The sequence below is a fragment of the Hippopotamus amphibius genome, chromosome 12, assembly GCF_030028045.1.
Source record: "Hippopotamus amphibius kiboko isolate mHipAmp2 chromosome 12, mHipAmp2.hap2, whole genome shotgun sequence".
Lineage (NCBI taxonomy): Eukaryota > Metazoa > Chordata > Mammalia > Artiodactyla > Hippopotamidae > Hippopotamus > Hippopotamus amphibius.
This window is the reverse complement of record NC_080197.1, coordinates 13,335,991-13,353,373: the sequence shown is the minus strand read 5'-3', so window position 1 is coordinate 13,353,373 and position 17,383 is coordinate 13,335,991. Positions and strand designations below refer to the sequence as shown.

The window sequence follows — 17,383 nt, the reverse complement described above, 5'->3', positions numbered from 1 at the left end:
CGGCTGGAACTCCCCAATGAACAGTGTGCAGGCCATTTCCTATCCTCCTCACGGACATACACACACCTCCTAGGCCAAGCCAGGAAAGTTCTGCTTTTACAAGTGCCCACTGTTTGAGGTGCTGGAACTTTCCAAGCATTCGGCTGACAACGAAGTGCTCAGGATCTGAGCAATTATTCCAGATGCAATTCCATCGCACTGTGGTTCAACAAGAAGAAATGGGTGCATCTGATGGCTGAAATTTTCCAACTGGAAGACTCAAAAACCAGGACAGGAGGGAGGCTGGGTAAGGCAGGAAGGATTAGAATGTCCCTCCTGTGTTTCGTGGTCTAGGACTGTGACGAGGCAAAAGATAAGTCCCAAAAGGCCTGCAACCTCAGAGTCAGATGCGTTTAGGAGAGTTCCACGTTTGATGGGACTAGATAGAAAGGAAGAGATGAGAGCTCAGAATTAAGCAAGAAGAACCTGAAGGCCTCCAATTTTACTGGTCCCAGCAAAAAGAAGAAACAGAAGGGTAGTTTGCTTTTAAATCAGAATATTAACACATTTAGGTCTTTGATATTGAACCCTGTTGACAATTTCATTCACACTGCGTTTGTGGAGAAAGCCTGGGACACAAATCACCAAAGCAACAACGGATGTGTTGTCACAAACGGTTTTCATCGGAAGACAGAGCCTCTGAAATTTAAACATGTCACTAACATGCAATAATACCACGGTGATTTGTGGCAGGTGATTTTAGCACTGATACTTTTTACTTCAACTTTAAGAGGCAAACAATCTCAACTCAGAAACACACCCTGCCTGCAACATACCCAGACTGTTCAAACAGATGCTGCTGATGGTTTCTTGCTTGGGGTGATTGGAAATAAATGTGAACAGAAAGCCCCATGCGGCCCCTTCAGAGAGAGGGGGAGATGGTCAGCTTCAAAAGCACAAACAGCAACCTTGATCCTTCTAGCAACTAGAATTCTGCTCCCCTCTCTAGCATGAAGTATGTGAAATCCTAAACTTCTTGAAACAGATCCCACATTTTGAGTGATGAAGAAAACGCTAATCTGGGATCCAACCAAAATGTTCAGTGGTGAAAAGAAACAATTATGCATTACAGAGTCCCCCAAACCCACTTGAAGGATCTCTGCAGCCAGGAAAACATTCAAAGGTGCATTGATCACGGAGGAGGGCTGCATTCAAGAGAACAATTATTTGGCTTGTAACAGCCTAAAGGAGGCTGAATACTTCAGGCAGCAAAGCTGCTGAGAGGCTAAGAAAATGCAAACTAGCGATGGGGTGGCTATTTGCTGCTGAGTTTAAGATAATCAATTCTGGATCAGAAAAGAGGGAAAAGAAAGTTAAGCTGTTTTATCTTTCCAAGTATTACAAAGTGGGCACCATAATCACCTAACTTTAGCAATAGCACCACCAGCTTTAGCCAAGGATTTGAAGGACAACAATTTCAGAAAACCATCTTTTTCACAGATCAGCAAGCCACCCTTTCAAAGGGAACCCATGCATGCACATGCATGCGTGTGTGCGCGCACAAACACACACACACAACTTGTATCTGACTAAAGGAAATTGCAATGTCTCTGCAATTAAAGGAAAAAAAAAAAAAAAACTTCATTTACAAAAGCAAAGACCAGAATGCAAAATTAGTCATTTTGAACAGCCACATCTAAAGGGACTTCCTTTTTTCTACACCACTGATCTCAATTTTTTTTCTTTTTTGGTTTAGTGTTAGGTACTAGTATGTTATTAGGGGGAAAAAAAAACAACTACGAACATTACATCAAAAGTGGTGGTGAGAAAAGATTTGTACCTGTCTAAATGCCCCAAAGATCCTGGACAATTTAGGTTCAGTCATTTGGAGGGAAAAAAAAAAAAAAAGTCAAATAATAATTGTTAAAAAGAAAAAGCAGCTGCGTCTGGAGAAAAGACTTTGAACTCTTGTCATTAACACATTAAAGTCTTAGAAAATACACAGCATTTTTCCTTCCATATCTGCTAGCTTCCAGCAACCCCGATTATTTAAATCCAAAACAATGGAACAAGCAGCCCTTGTTTCAAACTGACATTACTCTTTCTTTTTTTTTTTTTTTTTAAGGTCTGCTGGGGAGGCTGGGGGCCCACTAAAGGAAAGAGTAAAATTAGATGAAAAATCAAACAACAGCCTCTCACCCCAACAGGAAAATACACCATCAACTAGTTGTATACATTTTATGTTCCCACCACCATCACCTCTTGCACTCACCTTTCCCCTAAATCACTTGCCCCTGGATTTCACAAACTGATACATTTCAGGCAATTAAAGAAGAAATAGCCAGCGCCTGCACATACAACCAAGACCATCCCATCCCATCCCAGAAAGAATAAAAGATTTCTCCCCCAGAAAGAATAAAAGATTTCCCCCCCAACGCCTGAGCAAGAAAACCTCTGCTTACTTCTTAACCTGCATGCACTGGAAAAGAGCAATTAAAAGTTGCAGATGAACTGCACCTCCAGGATGTTTTAAGCCTTCTGATTATTAATTCTGAAGACTCCAGGCTGGTCCGTAATTCCCAGGAATCCCATCCCCTCAACACTTGCGGGAGAGAGAGAGAAAAAAAAAAAGGGAAAATATCTAGTTTGGACAGAAAACTGCCTGGAAACACAATGCCCAGATATTTTTCCCCAAGTGCCCCTACTATTTGACTTTTAACCAAGAATATCTAACCCCTCTAGGATATATAACCAGCATGCACAAGACTCTGGGTCTACAGCTGAGGATCATCACACAGCAATTCAAGAATCATGCAATCATTCGAAAGGACTTTTCCTTCAGCTTTTTACTTTCATTCAAAATACCAAACTGGTCCAGGCTGTAAGAAATATTTCATCCCCAAGACACAAACATCTTTCCTCTTCTAGATCACAAAATAGTGAACATCAAAATCAAAACACCATGCTTCCCTAAATCTGCAATTAATTTCTTTAAAAATTGGGGGGAGGGGAGGGAATGGTTAGCAGCTTTATATAAGCACTCACCTAAAACAGGCAGAGTCATCGGTAGCTAAGCTATTTATGCAGGATTCTTAAAATGGCGTCTGGCAACACTGCCTCATTCCTGTATTGAAGCTAAAATGGTAGCAGTTTGTTCAATAGCTGTAGCTCTTGCTTAAGCAGCCCTGCTAGTTTCAAAGCCACCTTCCTAAATATCAGAACTAGGAGAAGCTCAACCAAAGGACACCAACAACCCAACGTTTAGAAGCTTAAAAAAAAATCTGCAGTGACAGGGGGAGTTTGTGAAGTCACAGGTTCCTAAGGAAAACCCTTCCCTTTTAGATCTTGAGCCTTCAACGTGAGGCTCTAACATGAGGCCCCCTTGCCCTCAAATTAGGTGGATGGAAGGTTAGGAATCAGGCAGCCCTGTGACATAAAGTGCAGACAGACAGGTGTCTGTGCAAACAACAAAAATGTTAAAAGGGCGCAGGCTGGGGAGGGGGAGGAAGCCCATTCCCCCTTTCTGGTAGATAAGAAACCAGCTTTGCATCCCTACCAAAGAGGAGCTGGGGAAAAGGAAAAGTGCTTCCAGGGCAGCAGGCATCTGAAAGGCTGCATCCCAGTCCGAGGCCAAAGTCAAATAAAAAAGGCTGTTTAATACGCCTGAAAACGGCCACCAAACACCCAGCCAGTCCTAAGACGGTTAACATCAAGGAAAGACAATCCGAGTCTGCAGAGGAGAAACAACAGGAAAACATCCCCCTTAGCCAAGGCGCAGGATACTCACAAATTAGATTTTTGTTCACCCCCAACAGAGCCCTCAAAATTAACCATGGCTTTGGCAAAACCCGCTTTCACAGGCCGAACTCATAGCCTCATAGTGGATCATGTCATTTACTTTTACAGGTCTGAGCATGGCCTCCGAACGCTGCGGGTGCTGCGGGTGGGGAGTTTCAAGGTGACTGTTTTTGAGCTTCAGGAGAGAAAGGAGGGCAGAGCGCCCAAGGCTGTGCCAGGGCGAGGACGGGTGGCTGGCTCCTGGCCGGCCGGTAGGTAGGTAATCTTGATGAGGAGGGACAGCCTGGCAGCCAAGCTTGCTGCAGGGCTGAAATGGCTCCTGCCTGCCTGTTTATCAGTAAGCAGAGTGGGGTGGAGGGGGCAGGGCGGTCACAGCCTCAGCAACCTGAAGCCAAGGGTGAATCCTTCCTTGTTTCTCTGCCTTTGAGAGCAAGGCAAGGGCGGCTACACAGATTCCCTTCCTCCTTCTCTGCTGTGGCGTGGCCCAGGCACTTTTACATGTATCTTTCCTTTCAGGGTCAAACCAGAGGCAAAGCCAGACCTAGGGCTTCCCAGCTGACGAATGCTCGTGGCCTCTGCCCAGGAGAGATGGGGGAAAGGAGGCAAAAGAAACAAAGAGATCACACATGTGAAGTGTCTGGACTTTGAAAAAAAGAAAAACCTACCTTTGCCTTCCGCGTTTTCTGGGCTGCTGTCACCCCCCCCACCCCACCCCCTTTTTGAAAGAGTGACTCACTTTCCCCCCCTCTCCTATTTGAGACCTGAAGCCACTTCCCCAACTCGTCTCTCAGGGAAAGAAAAGGAGGAATGTTTTGTTTAAAAGAAAAGGGATAACAGGAAGGAAGGAAGGAAGGAAGGAAGGAGAGAAGGAAGGAAGGAAGGAAGGAAGGAAGGAAGGAAGGAAGGAAGGAAGGAAGAAAAGCTATTGTTTTCATCCCTAATTTATAATCCTGGAGGCCCCATTGTTTCTTTCTTTCTGACTCAAATCTTTGAGCTGTGAATTATAAAAGTAACTGGACTCAGCTCCAGGAGCCTAACCATGATCCTGTGCAGCAATGAGAAAAACTCTGCAGAAAGTTTACTGAGTGATTATATATAATTAATTCCTAGTTACAGACAGAACACTGACCATTTTCTGGAGCTAATAAAAGCAGTTAGTCCCCCTCCCCCACACGAATGCCATTTAATTTCCCCAAGCAGAAAGTGAATCCATCCTGGAGGGTCTTGAAGGAAAAAAAAAAGAGAGAGAGAGGAATCAAAAGCTCCAGTGTGTCTGTGTTTGTTCCTTGCAGCTGTGCATCCTCTTTGGGGACGGAGGAAGCAGAAGGAAAGAGGAAAACAGCCCAACATTCTGTTCCTCCCTCTGCAATTTACAAACGTGGCAGAGAACCATCTACCTTGATGTAAAAAAGAAAGAGGGGGAGGGGAGATGCCCTAGGCATGGAATGTAGGAGATGCTTCAGCTCGGAGGATCTGCTTTTCCTAAAAGGAACAAAGATGGCAGAAATTTCCAGAAGGCCCGCTCTCAGCCCAGCCACTGCAATTGTCAATCTGTAACCTTTCCTCCAAGTCTATTGGTTCAAAAGCTGGAGAGAGGAACCCCATTGGGCTGCACTGTTGACACTGCTGGCCCTACCTAGTCCTGCTGCAATGCAGACATTTATTTTTCCCCCTCTGAGTGAAACTGGAAAACAACGCTACTTTGAGAGCCATTAACTTTTTACAGACTCATGTTTGATGGTGGCCACAGTACCAGAGGCAAGTGGCTGGCTTGGTCCAGGGCTGAGAACTTGCTGGGACAGCACATCTGAAAACAGATCTTGGCTTTGCAAACCTGTGGGAGCCATTTTGTATGCCAGCTTTTGGAGGACAAATGCCCTTGCCCTGAGGTTTCCTTCCAGCCCAACAAATACACCATTATGCAAACACCAAAGGCACCAAACCAGGAGTCTTGTGATTAGATACTGCCTCCAAGGAGGCCACAAGAACCTCAATATGTAATTTCCATTTACAGCCAGGAGATAAGAACAAAGAAAATCGCTAAAGTGTCTGAACTTTCTTGTGTGGGGTGGTAGCACGCAAGCATTTCAGGTCTAAGTATGTTACGTCATTAACAGCCTTTTACTCTAAGAAGCTGGCCTGTCTTACACAGACTTTTCTCAGCTTAGAACTGGGTACATTCCTCGTTATTAAATGAACCTTTTTCCAATTGGTTCTCAAAGGTGGGTTGCTGGACACCACTTTAAAAGAAGCAAGATTACTGACTCCATCAAGTTGGCATAACACAGCAACTGAATATACTTTCAGCATTTACAGTCCTGCTGCACTGGTCTCCAGGCTGGAAATTCATGTAGTGAACTTCTAAGGAAATGCTGAAGCGAACGCTACACAAGAAGCTACTTTTTTCACTCTGAAGTTCTAGCTGCAGCCTTAAGAGATCAGGGGAAATGTAAAATGTGAGAAATAAATCAGAAGTAAAGGCAAGCGTGCGTACAGATGTGTGGGGCAGACTTGGAAAAAGGCTGGGACTGTTGTGTACTGAGTCCTGAATGAGGCCAAGTTTGGTGGTAGGTGGGATTTTTACAGACATGTAAGCATCTTAAAACATAAGTACTGACACCACCACCCACACACACACCACCACCCCCAGCTCCTCCCCACCGCCCCATGTTTAAGGCTCTGTGACTCTAAGACCAAGCAGTTTCCTTACATTTCACAAGCAGATCCCCTACCCAGAGTTTTCTATCTACTATCCAAACAAACCCAATTCAAGGTCTGCAGTCAAGTCACAATGAACTGAACATTTCTTCCCTGTCTGAGGGTAAACAGGAAGTACAATCTTCAATCCTAGCTCTAGGTTATCAGGAAAAACAGTGGATTCAAACAGTCACCTAAAATCAAGACACTATGAAAAAGCCCTCCTTGGAGTCCCTGCTCATAAAAAGCCCCCAACGGCTGGAGCCAAGACCCCCTGTTACAAACAGACCCCAAATGTTCGCCAAACTCTTTATACATGGTCACAGAAATGGATTGCTTTACTTACCCAACAAATGTTCAAGCAACCGTCTCATTTTTCCACAGTTAAGAAGAGAGAACAGGCTGGCAGATTTGGGACTTGATCAAAAAGGAAATTTTTTTAAACAGTTACACGGGATTATTAAAAACACACACACAACAACACCACAACCCAACCACTGAATATGGAATGCTGTCATGAGCCACAGACGTGATTTTATTTCCTCTGCACTCTATCACACAGGAGGACAGAGGATGATACAATGTGAAAGAGGGAAAGGAAAATGAAAACAAGGAGAAAAGATACATGAGTTCATTGAAAACCATGCAAGAGTAGAAAACTCAGGGATTCAAAAACCACTCCTCAGATATATTGCAGGATGTTGTCCAACACCTCCCCCCCCCACCTCCTACACTCCCCCCGCCCCCCAGACCCATCCCTGCTCCAAAAACTTCCTCCAAAGCCTAGAAAACACTTTCAGAAACATTTGCTGGCTGTAGGCTGGCTGTGCAGAAGAACACTCTGTATCAACACAAGTCAGGAAAAAAGGCTGAACAATGTAGTTTCAAGTGAAGAAACCCTGTAGGAAGAGAAAAGACCATGGGAGACACCACCACCCACCTAGGCCCCAGGAGCTAAGAGCTGTCCTTAGCACTGCTCTGCTGAGGGCTTGGTTCTTTTTCAAACACACGTCCTCTCTGGTCAGAACTGAGTCCAGCCTTCCCAGCACCTCTTTGGAGAGGTAAACTTGCCTGCTTTGCTGTCTGCCATGAGCTCTCCTTGGAGGGGAGCCTGTTTGCTTACCTTCCATTTTCTTCCCCCAGCAGGCATGTGACACAAGAGAAGACAATAGTGCAGGGGGGGGGGGGGGAACTGCTCAGAGAGAGAGAGAGAGAGAGAAAGAGAGAGGAGGGAGGAAGGAAAAAGGAAAAAAAAAAAAAAAAAGCTTCTTTTTTGGCAATACCAGGATCTAGCTTCACACTCTTCTAGAAATACCATGTCCTGGTGGAAGAAAAGGTGTACCAGGCCCTTGCCAGTTTGCAAAATCGAGCTCTGGCTAATGGCTACTTAGCCATGTGACCCAAGAAAGCAAAAAAAAAAAAAAAAAATTCTCTCTAAACAGTTCCAAGTTAACCTAAGTGCTGTGGGGGTGAGTGTGGCACGGCCAGCCACAGAGAAATCACACTGCTCGCCCACAATGCGGATGTCTCAGAGGGAGGGGGAGAAAAGATGGTTAAAAAGTCGAGCTTACCTCTGTGGATGCATTGTTAACACTGTGTAATGTCAATACTTATAAAACATGGAGGACAGGCTCCTAGTTCTCACAGAAAAAGGGTTTGGCACTTCGGCTTGATGATCTGGCCGCCTAATAAAAGCTCATCCCCGATTGGCTGCCCCGGCAAATCGGAGTGTAAGGCGGCCCCGGATTGGCTGAAACACTTCCTGAGCGATTATCTTTGTGAGGCTCTGGTGAGCCAGAGCCATCCTGTGCATAGAAAAAGACAGGCTAAGCTAGGCCTTCTGCAGCAAGAAAAACTTAGAACAGGGGCCCCCAGACGCCCTTCTCCCACACCCTGGCTAGATGTGCCGGCACGGGCAAGCCCGTGCGGCCAGCCTGACCTGCTCCAGCAAAGCCTGAGGCCCGGAGGCCACAGTCAAGAGAGTTTTGGGGGTGAGCAGGAAGGGCTCACCCTCAGCTGCCCCCACGGAAGCGGCTCCCTCGCTGGGAGGAAGGCTGGCCCTTTTCTAGAACAATCCAGCAGAATGTTCTGCCCTCCACCCGCAGGGGAGAGGGGGCGGAGGGGGGGTGGGAGTGAGGCTGAAGAGTGGGGAGCCCCAGGAAAACAGCCCCGGGGAGGTGGGGACAGAAAGAGGCTACAGGCAGGCCTCTGAGGCACGTCAGACAGGCCAGGCGAGCCCCCCGCATCGCCCCAGAGCCACCCTGGCTTCTCAGGGGACAGAGGACTCAGGCTGCAAGGGGAGGAGGGGAACCCAAGTGGTCACGTTTGCACCGTCATGGTCAAAATGCCTCCTGGACAAAGCAGACCAGAGAGCCACTTGCCCCGGCCCAGAATCTAACCTCTCGCCACCCGCACCACCCCCAGCCAGGACCCAAAGGAAAACCAAAATGGGTTCCTGCCTCCCTGCCAGGATGCCAGGGGGGGCCCCCCTCCCCGTCCTTACCCTAAGAAAAGCCAAAGGCGCTCCTAGCAGGCCACATGCCTAGATCTACAAACTTCCCTTCCCCTCCCGGCCCCCTCCCCCACGGCTGAGGCCTGCTAAACCTGTCAGTTAAACAAAAATCTGACTTCCGTATTAGTCTGCGATGGCTTCAGCTTCCTGCCTATTAACCCTCTCTCGGACTCTGGGCCTGGCTGGGAAAAACTAGGCCCTGAGATCGCAGAAAAGGCCTGTGGAAAAATACCAGCGGCAGCTCTCCCGGCAGATGCAGAAAGAGAGAGAGAGAGAGAGAGAGCGCGAGCTGCTGTCTCTCGCCTTGGCTTCCCAAGGAGGCGTGTACCTTCTGTATCCAGGGCACAGGCAGTGCCTCTCGGGCTGAGAAGCCATTTAAATCCAGAGGGAGAAAGAAAGATGTCAAACTCAGCCAGGGAACAAGAACCCCCATTATTAGTCAGGCCTACACCCACTGCTTAGACTTTCCTGCCACAACCAGCCCTGTAAGGATGTTCTTGGGAAACTGGGCCCTCCGTGGCAGAAAATCCCACGCGCTTTAAAAGGATTCTTGCTTAAATTTACTTCCACAGAGAACGTTTCTTCGAGTCCCCAGAGGCAGATGGAACAGCTGTTTCACACACAGCCCTACCTTTGGCACCCCCCACCCCCACCCCTCTGGCACTGCTCCCCAGTAAAATATTAACTAGTGTTTCAGAACTGCTTATAATTCCACCCATTTCAATAGTATTAGGAGGTCTTTGCCTGCTTCCTCCATCAAGCTGCCTTTGTCGTGGGTCTGTAGCCTGAGAAAGAAAAAAAAAATCCGAAAGGCTCTTGAAACGTCCATACTCGCTTGCTGCTTTTTTTTTTTTAAAACAACCTGCTTAATGAACAACGTTTAACAACAACAACAACACCCAGCAAGCTGAAACAACAGAAGCTAAATAAACACCCTTCTTTAGAGGATGGGGAAAGCTTCCAAAGGTGCCACAGCCATATGCCAAGAGGTGAAACTATGGCCCAATAAAGTCTCCCCTTCTCCTCCTAAAATTAGGACTTGTGGGCTTTCTCATCCCACACCGTTCGTTTCCACAAAGAAAACTGTGGAGCTGAGGGCCTGCTCGCCCTGCCCCCGCCCCCCCCCACATGGACGACAGATGCCCACCGCGTGTACATAAATTCTTCCTGGCTGTGAATCTTATATCAAACAGGAACAAGCCAGGAATCCAAGCGCCCTGTAGTACAGGGGCAGGGCCCAGGCTCTATGGAAAGGGAGGGGATTTTGTGGCTGCTGTTGTATCTCAGGCTGAAGAGGGCAAGATGCAGGGAGGGACACCACCACCACCGTGGCCTGACAAAGGTCCAGCACTCAGGACAACAGGCCTGGGCTTCACCAGAAAGGAGGGGCCTTCTCCTCCTGGGGGTGGAACCATGTACAGGAAGACCAAACGGGGGCCAGGAGGCCAGAGCTAATCGGACTGTGCTCTCCCTCCTGGCGGCATGGGCCGTGGCCCTCCACCACCATCCTAGCAGGAATACTATTTGTGTCCGTGGGTGCTGCTTTGGGGGGAACAGACAGGTTGATGAGTTTGTGGCAGATCTCGTGTACAACTAACCTCCCGAGCCAATGAGGAAATAAAATAGAGCGCTGGTTCGCGTGGTGGATTTTAACCCCGGATTAAAGCTGGTTGCATAAGCAGCTGCAGCATCCTCCCCCTCCCTCTCTCCCTCCCCCTGATCACTTGATCACTCGAAATGTTTTCTGGGGCAAAGAGCAGGAAGCCGCTGGCTTACTCTGGCAGCTCCACTCTGTTTGAGGAATGCTGTTGGCATTCGGGTAGGTCTGAGGTTATCTGGAAAATAGCGATTCGGCTGGGGACAGAGACAAAGGTATGGTGGCAGATGGAATCCTGGAAGGGACAGGGATTGAAAAAGGAAGCCCAGGGCAGGCCTACTAAGGGCCCATCCTGGGTTTGATGGAATGTGGCTGATAAGCAGAGAATAACATAAACCAACTGTTGCTGGCCTCAATCTAGAGATTACCCAGTGGGCCCTCTCAACACCGCACTGCACAGAGTAGTCCCAGCAGTTTCTGCATGCTCGCCCTGGGCCTGGCACTGGCTAAATCAGCACTTTACACAGACTGACTCCATGAGGTAGAGAGCAGAGGTAGAGAGCGTTGTTAGAGGGCTGGAACTGAGCCCAGAGAGGTGAAGTGAGCTGCCCAAGGTCACACAGCAAGCCAGTGCCAGAGGTCAGACGTCCAACCCGGTGATGACTCCACATCCCTAAACCCTGTATTTTGCCTGCCTCTAAAGAAAGATACAAAAGAGAAGCCGCAAACAGAGCAGAAACAAGGCTAAAATCTACCCATAGCAACTCCATAATCTGTGTTTTCTCTGAGGAGTTTGACTCCTTTGAGAGTGTTTTAAGTACTGAATGATGACGCTGGGAGATCTTTAGATCAGAATCATTCAAAGGCCCAGAGAAAGCTCCCCTCTCCTTACAAACCTCCAGCAAGATGTCGAGGGGGACACTTTGCCATCTCTAAAATCAGAAGTATAAAAATTCCTTGACATCAGAGATTCTGCCCCCCACCCCGGGGATAGGTGGCCATGTCTGGAGACTTCTGGGTTGTCACAACTTAGGGGGAGAGGTGCTATTGGCACCTAGTGGGTAGAGACCTGGGATGCTGCCACGCATAGGGCAGCCCCCAGCAAGAAATTATGTGATCTAAACATCCACTGGGCCGTGGCGGGAAACCTTGGCTTAAGTGAAAGGAAAAAAAATCCAACCATTGTGTCCCTGGATAGCAAAGCCAGCACAGACCTAAACAAGCAGGTTCTGTGGTGATATGAATAAGCCATGAGCTAATACAAATAGATTAAAACGTGTCTCTTCATATTTCCAGGGGACAGAGAGAATCTGGGAGTGGAATCTGGTGGAAGGATTCGGAGTGTCTCAGTGATAAAGCTGGCCTCCAAGGAGAGCAAAGGGCTGACCCCAGCCGCCTTCCCCAGGCATCTCACTGGCCGAGGCCTGGCCCCACCGAAATGGCCCACAGCCAGGCCAGCAGCAGGAACGGCAGCCTCGGCAAGCTGCATCCCAAGATAGTCTGTTCGGCTGACTATGAAAATAAGCACGCTTGGAGTTATCTGCCTCCAGCGAGCAGCAGGCCTCACTGTCCGTTACGCGAAACGGCTGGGACTGAGGCCGGGAAGTGTCTTAAATATCTTGTTTTGTTTTGTCCCCTTTTGGCCAACGGGAACCGAGGCCAACTTCGGGCATGGTGACAGAGGGCTCACCTTCAGAGTGTGGAGCTGACCGAGTCATGTTACGGCCACAAAGAGGCAATTAGCACTCGTCCCTACCTTGGAGAAGAGGTGTCCCCCAGAAGGTTTTTTGGGTTTGGTTTTGTTTCTCTCTTCTTTCTAAGAGGGATTGGCAGGATTACGCTAATGGAGGAAGGAGGGAAGGAAGGGCAGGTGGACGTAGGGAGGGGATGGTACTTGACCATCAGGCAGATGGCTGTGGTGTGGGTGGGAAGAGACGTAAGGGATGCAAGAATACACACAAAAGGAAGAACAGGGACTTCCCTGGAGGTCCCGTGGTTAAGACTCCGCACTTCCACTGCAGGAGGCATGGGTTTGATCCCTGGTCTGGAACTAAGATCCCAAATGCTGCGCAGCATGGCCAAAAATAAATAAACGGATACGGAAGAAGATTCGGGACCTCCACTGACCTGCTCTTTTTACTTCCTAGCAACTACCATTATGGCAAGAAGTGCACATATTTATTGGCTGTTTGTTTCTGTCTCCCACTAGACCAGTGCCAGTTTCTGGAGGTGGGGGCGCGGTGCTACTGGAATCCAGAGGGTAAGTAAGGATGAGGGATGCTGCTAGAAACCCTTCAGTGCATAGGACCGGCCCCCACAGCAGAGAACTAGCCAGCTCCAAATGTCACCAGGGCCGAGGCTGAGAAACCCTGTATTAGCCTGAGCGCTTCAACGAGGCAAAGGCCTGGTCTGAATCTCCCCATTGTGCCCTCAGAGTGTAACACTGCGATCGATATATATTAGAGCTCAATTAAACATCATCTCGCACCTGAGCGGCTGCACTTGTCTCCTGCCTGAGCCCCCTGCTTCTGCCCTTGCAAACGCTTGTGTGTGTGACACACACACACATACACACACACAGGCAGCCAGGAATCCTTTTAAAACAAGTTAGATATTATCCCCCTTCTGCTCAAAGTCCATCAATAACTCCCATCTCACTCAGAGTAAAAGCCCAACAGCTAAAAATGGCCCATGGGCCTCCCAGGAGGATCGGTGTCCTTGGCACCTCTGACTTCATGTGTTTCGTTCCCTGTTCCCTTGGCTCTCTGCTCCAGCCACCGTCCATCTGTGCTCTCCAGGGCCTCACTCCTTCCCTCCTTCCTCTGGGCCTTTGCACTTGATCTTCCCAAGCTCCAGATCAGCTGATCTCCCACTTCCCCAAAGCAGCCACGTCTCTGCTCTGCCTCCCCATGTCTGCCTCTTCCTTCCTGCCTTCTTGTCAGCTTCAGAAAGGAAATTCCTTTCCCCATGCCCATCACGGCATCTCCCGCCACCCACCTCCTTCTACCAGATGCCTTCCCATCTGAGCCCTGGCTGCACAGCCTCCTTTCTTTTACATCTTTAACCTTTTTCCTTTCCTCCCCACATCAAGAGGCAGAACTGCGCAGTGGCTGAGTGTGTGGCTGTGGCATCAGACTGTCTGAGTGTGAATCCAGCTGCCCTGCTTGCCAGCTAGGCAGCCTTAACTGAGGAACAAAATTCTCTGGGCCTTGATTTCCTCATCTGTACAATGGGCGCAATCCTAATGCCTACCTGGGAACATTCAATGGATCCGTCCTGTCAAGCACTTGTAGCAACACAGCACACGGTCACACTCATTTGTTTGCTGTTCCTATTTCCCTCTCTGCTCACTCTCAGAAGGGTGCTTTCTGGATGCTTCCCACTCAGCTTTCTTCTTTCAAACTTTCCAAAGGAGGATACTGATAAATACTGACAGCTACCATGTTCCATGTACTATGTTAGGTACTGTTAGAAGCAATTTACATGAACTAACCCACTTACCTTCACAACTCTGTAAGGTGGGCACCATTAGAATCATCAATCCTGGCACTTCCCTGGTGGCGCAGTGGTTAAGAATCTGCCTGCCAATGCAGGGCACACAGGTTCGAGCCCTGCTCCAGGAAGATCCCACATGCCACAGAGCAGCTAAGCCCGGGCACCACAACTACTGAGGCTGGGCTCTAGAGCCCACGAGCCACACTACTGAAGCCCACACACCTAGGGCCCGTGCTCCCCAAGGAGAGAAGACACCACAATGAGAAGCCCGTGCATCACAACGAAGAGTGGCTCCCACTCGCCACAACTAGAGAAAGCCCACGCAGCAACAAAGACCCAATGCAGCCAATAAATAAATAAATAAATAAGAATCATCAATCCCACTTCCCAGATAGTGAAACTGAGGTAGGAACTATTAACAGTCCGATTCTACTAAGAAAACTTCTCTTGCAGTCTCTTCTGCCTCACTACTCACCCACTTCTTAATGCCTTTCGATTAACTATTTATTCAGAAGTCACCATGCTATCAATGAGGGAGTGATTAGGGACTTCCCTGGTTAAGACTCCACGCCCCCAATGCCGGGGGCACAGGTTCAATCCCTGATCAGGGAATGAAGGTCCCGCATGCTGCACCACAAGGCCAATATATATATATATATATATGTTATATATATATATATGTTATATATATAGCAAGGGAGTGATCAAATAAACACGGTCCTGCCACACAGTAGAATACTATGCAGCTGTGAAAAAAAAAGAATCTGGAACTAAAAAACAAATAAAACAGAAACAGATTCATAGATACAGAGAGCAAACTGGTGGTTGCCAAGAGGAAGGGGGATGGGAGGTTGAAAAAACAGGTGAAGGGGATTAAGAGGTACACACACCCACTTATAAAATAAGTCACAGGGATGTAGTGTACAGCATAGGGAATGTGGTCAATAATTTTGCAAAACCTTTATATGGGGGACTTCCCTCGTGGCACAGTGGTTAAGAATCCACCTGCCAAGGCAGGGGACATGGGTTCGAGCCCTGGTCCAGGAAGATTCCACATGCCTTGGAGCAACTAAGCCTGGGCGCCACAACTACTGAGCCCGGTGCCGCAACTACTGAAGCCTGTGCACCTAGAGCCTGCGATATGCAACAAGTGAAGCCACCACAATGAGAAGCCTGTGCACCACAATGAAGAGTAGCCCCCACTTGATACAACTAGAGAAAAAAAAGCCTGTGCACAGCAATGAAGCCAAGAAATATTTTTTTTAATTTTTAAAAATAATAATGTAATATTAGGAAAATTGTGAAAGATTGCGAAATGGAAAAAAAAAAAAAAGATTACTGTGTAGCCTGTCTAGCTTCCCCACTGGGTTACCTGCACCTTTCATTGTTTTGGAGCTATTTTACAATTCTGTAACTTGTGGAAGATGAATGGTTACGCAAATGACTCTTCTCCATAGAAATGCAAATGTAATCCCCTGGAATGCAATTGATTATTGCCTGGTGGATATTGAACTGAGTTTTCGCCAGTTTTTGCATCTATTTGTAAATTCAGCATTCCTTCCTTAGAGGTGCAGTACTTTGAATCCACCTTTGAATCGATCATAACACCCTCCAAGTGCCCTCATTAATAATGAGTTAGATAAAATCTCTGATGTGTTCCTTTTATATTTGTATTATTTTTGAGCAGTGATTTTTTAAAAGAAAAAGAAGTCATCACTGACCTCCAGGAATCTACTTCAACAAACTTAGTTAGTATTGGGTCCACTTGACCTTTTGTTTGATGCTGGACATTTCTGAGTTTCCAAACCACCACCCAGCCCAGCAACTCCAACTCTCTGTGTGCACTGACACCTCTAACTCCAGACTCTGCTCTGTCTTTCCGGCCAACGATGCCCCTCATGTGGGCTCTGGAGCCAGCCTGTTGAGGGGAAGGGGTCCATTCCGAGCTTCCTCTCTTCCTACCTATAGAACTTGAGCAAGTGATTTCACCTTTTTGTGCCTCAGTTTCCAAGTCTGTGGAGTGGGGATTATAATCCTCACCTCAGAGACGTTGTGAGGATTAACACAGGCACAGAGGGCGGGCTCAAAAAATGTTAGATGTTTTTTCTTTCCTCGAAACCTTTTCACGCAGTCATTTCATGCACTGCCATAGTAGATTCCCAATCTACCTACCCAGGTCCAACCTTGCCCCTGGGCAGCAGGCATTTTCTTGCTGTGGATCCAGGTGGTCTACAAATTTGCAGGGAGCCCTTCCTCTACCTTTAAGATTTATTGTCTATTGTTCCTGCCTTCAAGGAGCTGATAGCTGAGCAGAGGCGGTAATGAGCTATTAAACAAATACATGGGGACTTCCCTGGTGGCCCAGTGGTTAAGAATCCACCTGCCAATTCAGGGGCATGGGTTCGATCCCTGGTCCAGGAAGATCCCACATGCCTCGGAGCAACTAAGCCCATGCGCCGGAACTACTGAGCCTGTGCTTTAGAGCCTGCGAGCCACAACTACTGAGCCCACATGCTGCAACTACTGAAGCCTGAGTGCCTAGAGCCCATGCTCTGCAACAAGAGATACCACCGCACTGAGAAGCCTGCACACCTCAAAGAAGAGTAGCCCCCACTCACTGCAACTAGAGAGAAAAAGCCAGAGCATGGCAATGAAGACCCAATGCAACCAAAAAAATAAAAGTCACCAAATATATTAAAAAAAAAAAACAAATACATGAATAACACAAAATATCAAATTGAGACGAATGCTATGAAGAAAAAACAAAGCAGGGAGTGGGTATAGGGGAGTGACAGGATTGAGGGGGGGGTCTGCTTTAGACAGGTGGGGGAAGGCTTCCAGTGAGGCTGTGACATAGGAGCTGAAGGAGATGGAGACTTCCAGTTGGAGCTGGCAGCAAATACAAAGGTCCTGAGGCAGGCCTGAGCTTGGTAGCTTGGTGTTTCAGAGGAACAAAAAAATTCCAAGTGTGGCTGCAATACTTGCACATGGAGAAGTGAGACACAAACTCACTTCCCCTGTCATCCCTTCGTTACTCAGACTCAAAATCTTCCAGGGTAAAATATTCTTTACCTTTCCACACATCCACACACCCACATCTTGTCCACACCATCTCCAAGTCTACCCCAAACGAGAGTCTCATGAAATGTGTACTCTCAGGACCTGAGCTACTTGGGTCTATGTCAGCCACTGTCTAGTGACAAAACCCCCAATAATTTCCATAACTTTCTATACCTGGCTCTCTACCTATAAAACAGGAACAGTACTTCCTATCTTATAAAGCTGTACTGAAGAGTAAATGAATT

At 47.7% G+C, this 17,383-nt stretch overlaps 1 protein-coding gene across 19 annotated transcripts in view; it reads right to left on the bottom strand.

The window, feature by feature from the left end:
- ZMYND8 (zinc finger MYND-type containing 8) overlaps positions 1 to 9,049 on the bottom strand; it is a 114,635-nt gene extending 105,586 nt beyond the window's left edge. For 7 of the 19 annotated variants that reach the window (XM_057701263.1, XM_057701271.1, XM_057701274.1 and 4 more), the window contains exons 1-2: positions 8,978 to 9,049; positions 8,046 to 8,279 (exon numbers count right to left, since the gene is read on the bottom strand). In XM_057701263.1, coding sequence (XP_057557246.1) covers positions 8,046 to 8,059 — 14 coding nt within the window. In that variant the 5' untranslated portion in view covers positions 8,060 to 8,279; positions 8,978 to 9,049. Of the gene's footprint in view, positions 1 to 2,251; positions 2,345 to 2,441; positions 2,463 to 3,024; positions 3,115 to 3,766; positions 3,922 to 8,045; positions 8,280 to 8,977 lie in introns of those variants that run through there. The other 12 variants (XM_057701262.1, XM_057701276.1, XM_057701266.1 and 9 more) reach the window with 8 other exon arrangements.
- Between the last annotated feature and the right edge of the window lie 8,334 nt (positions 9,050 to 17,383).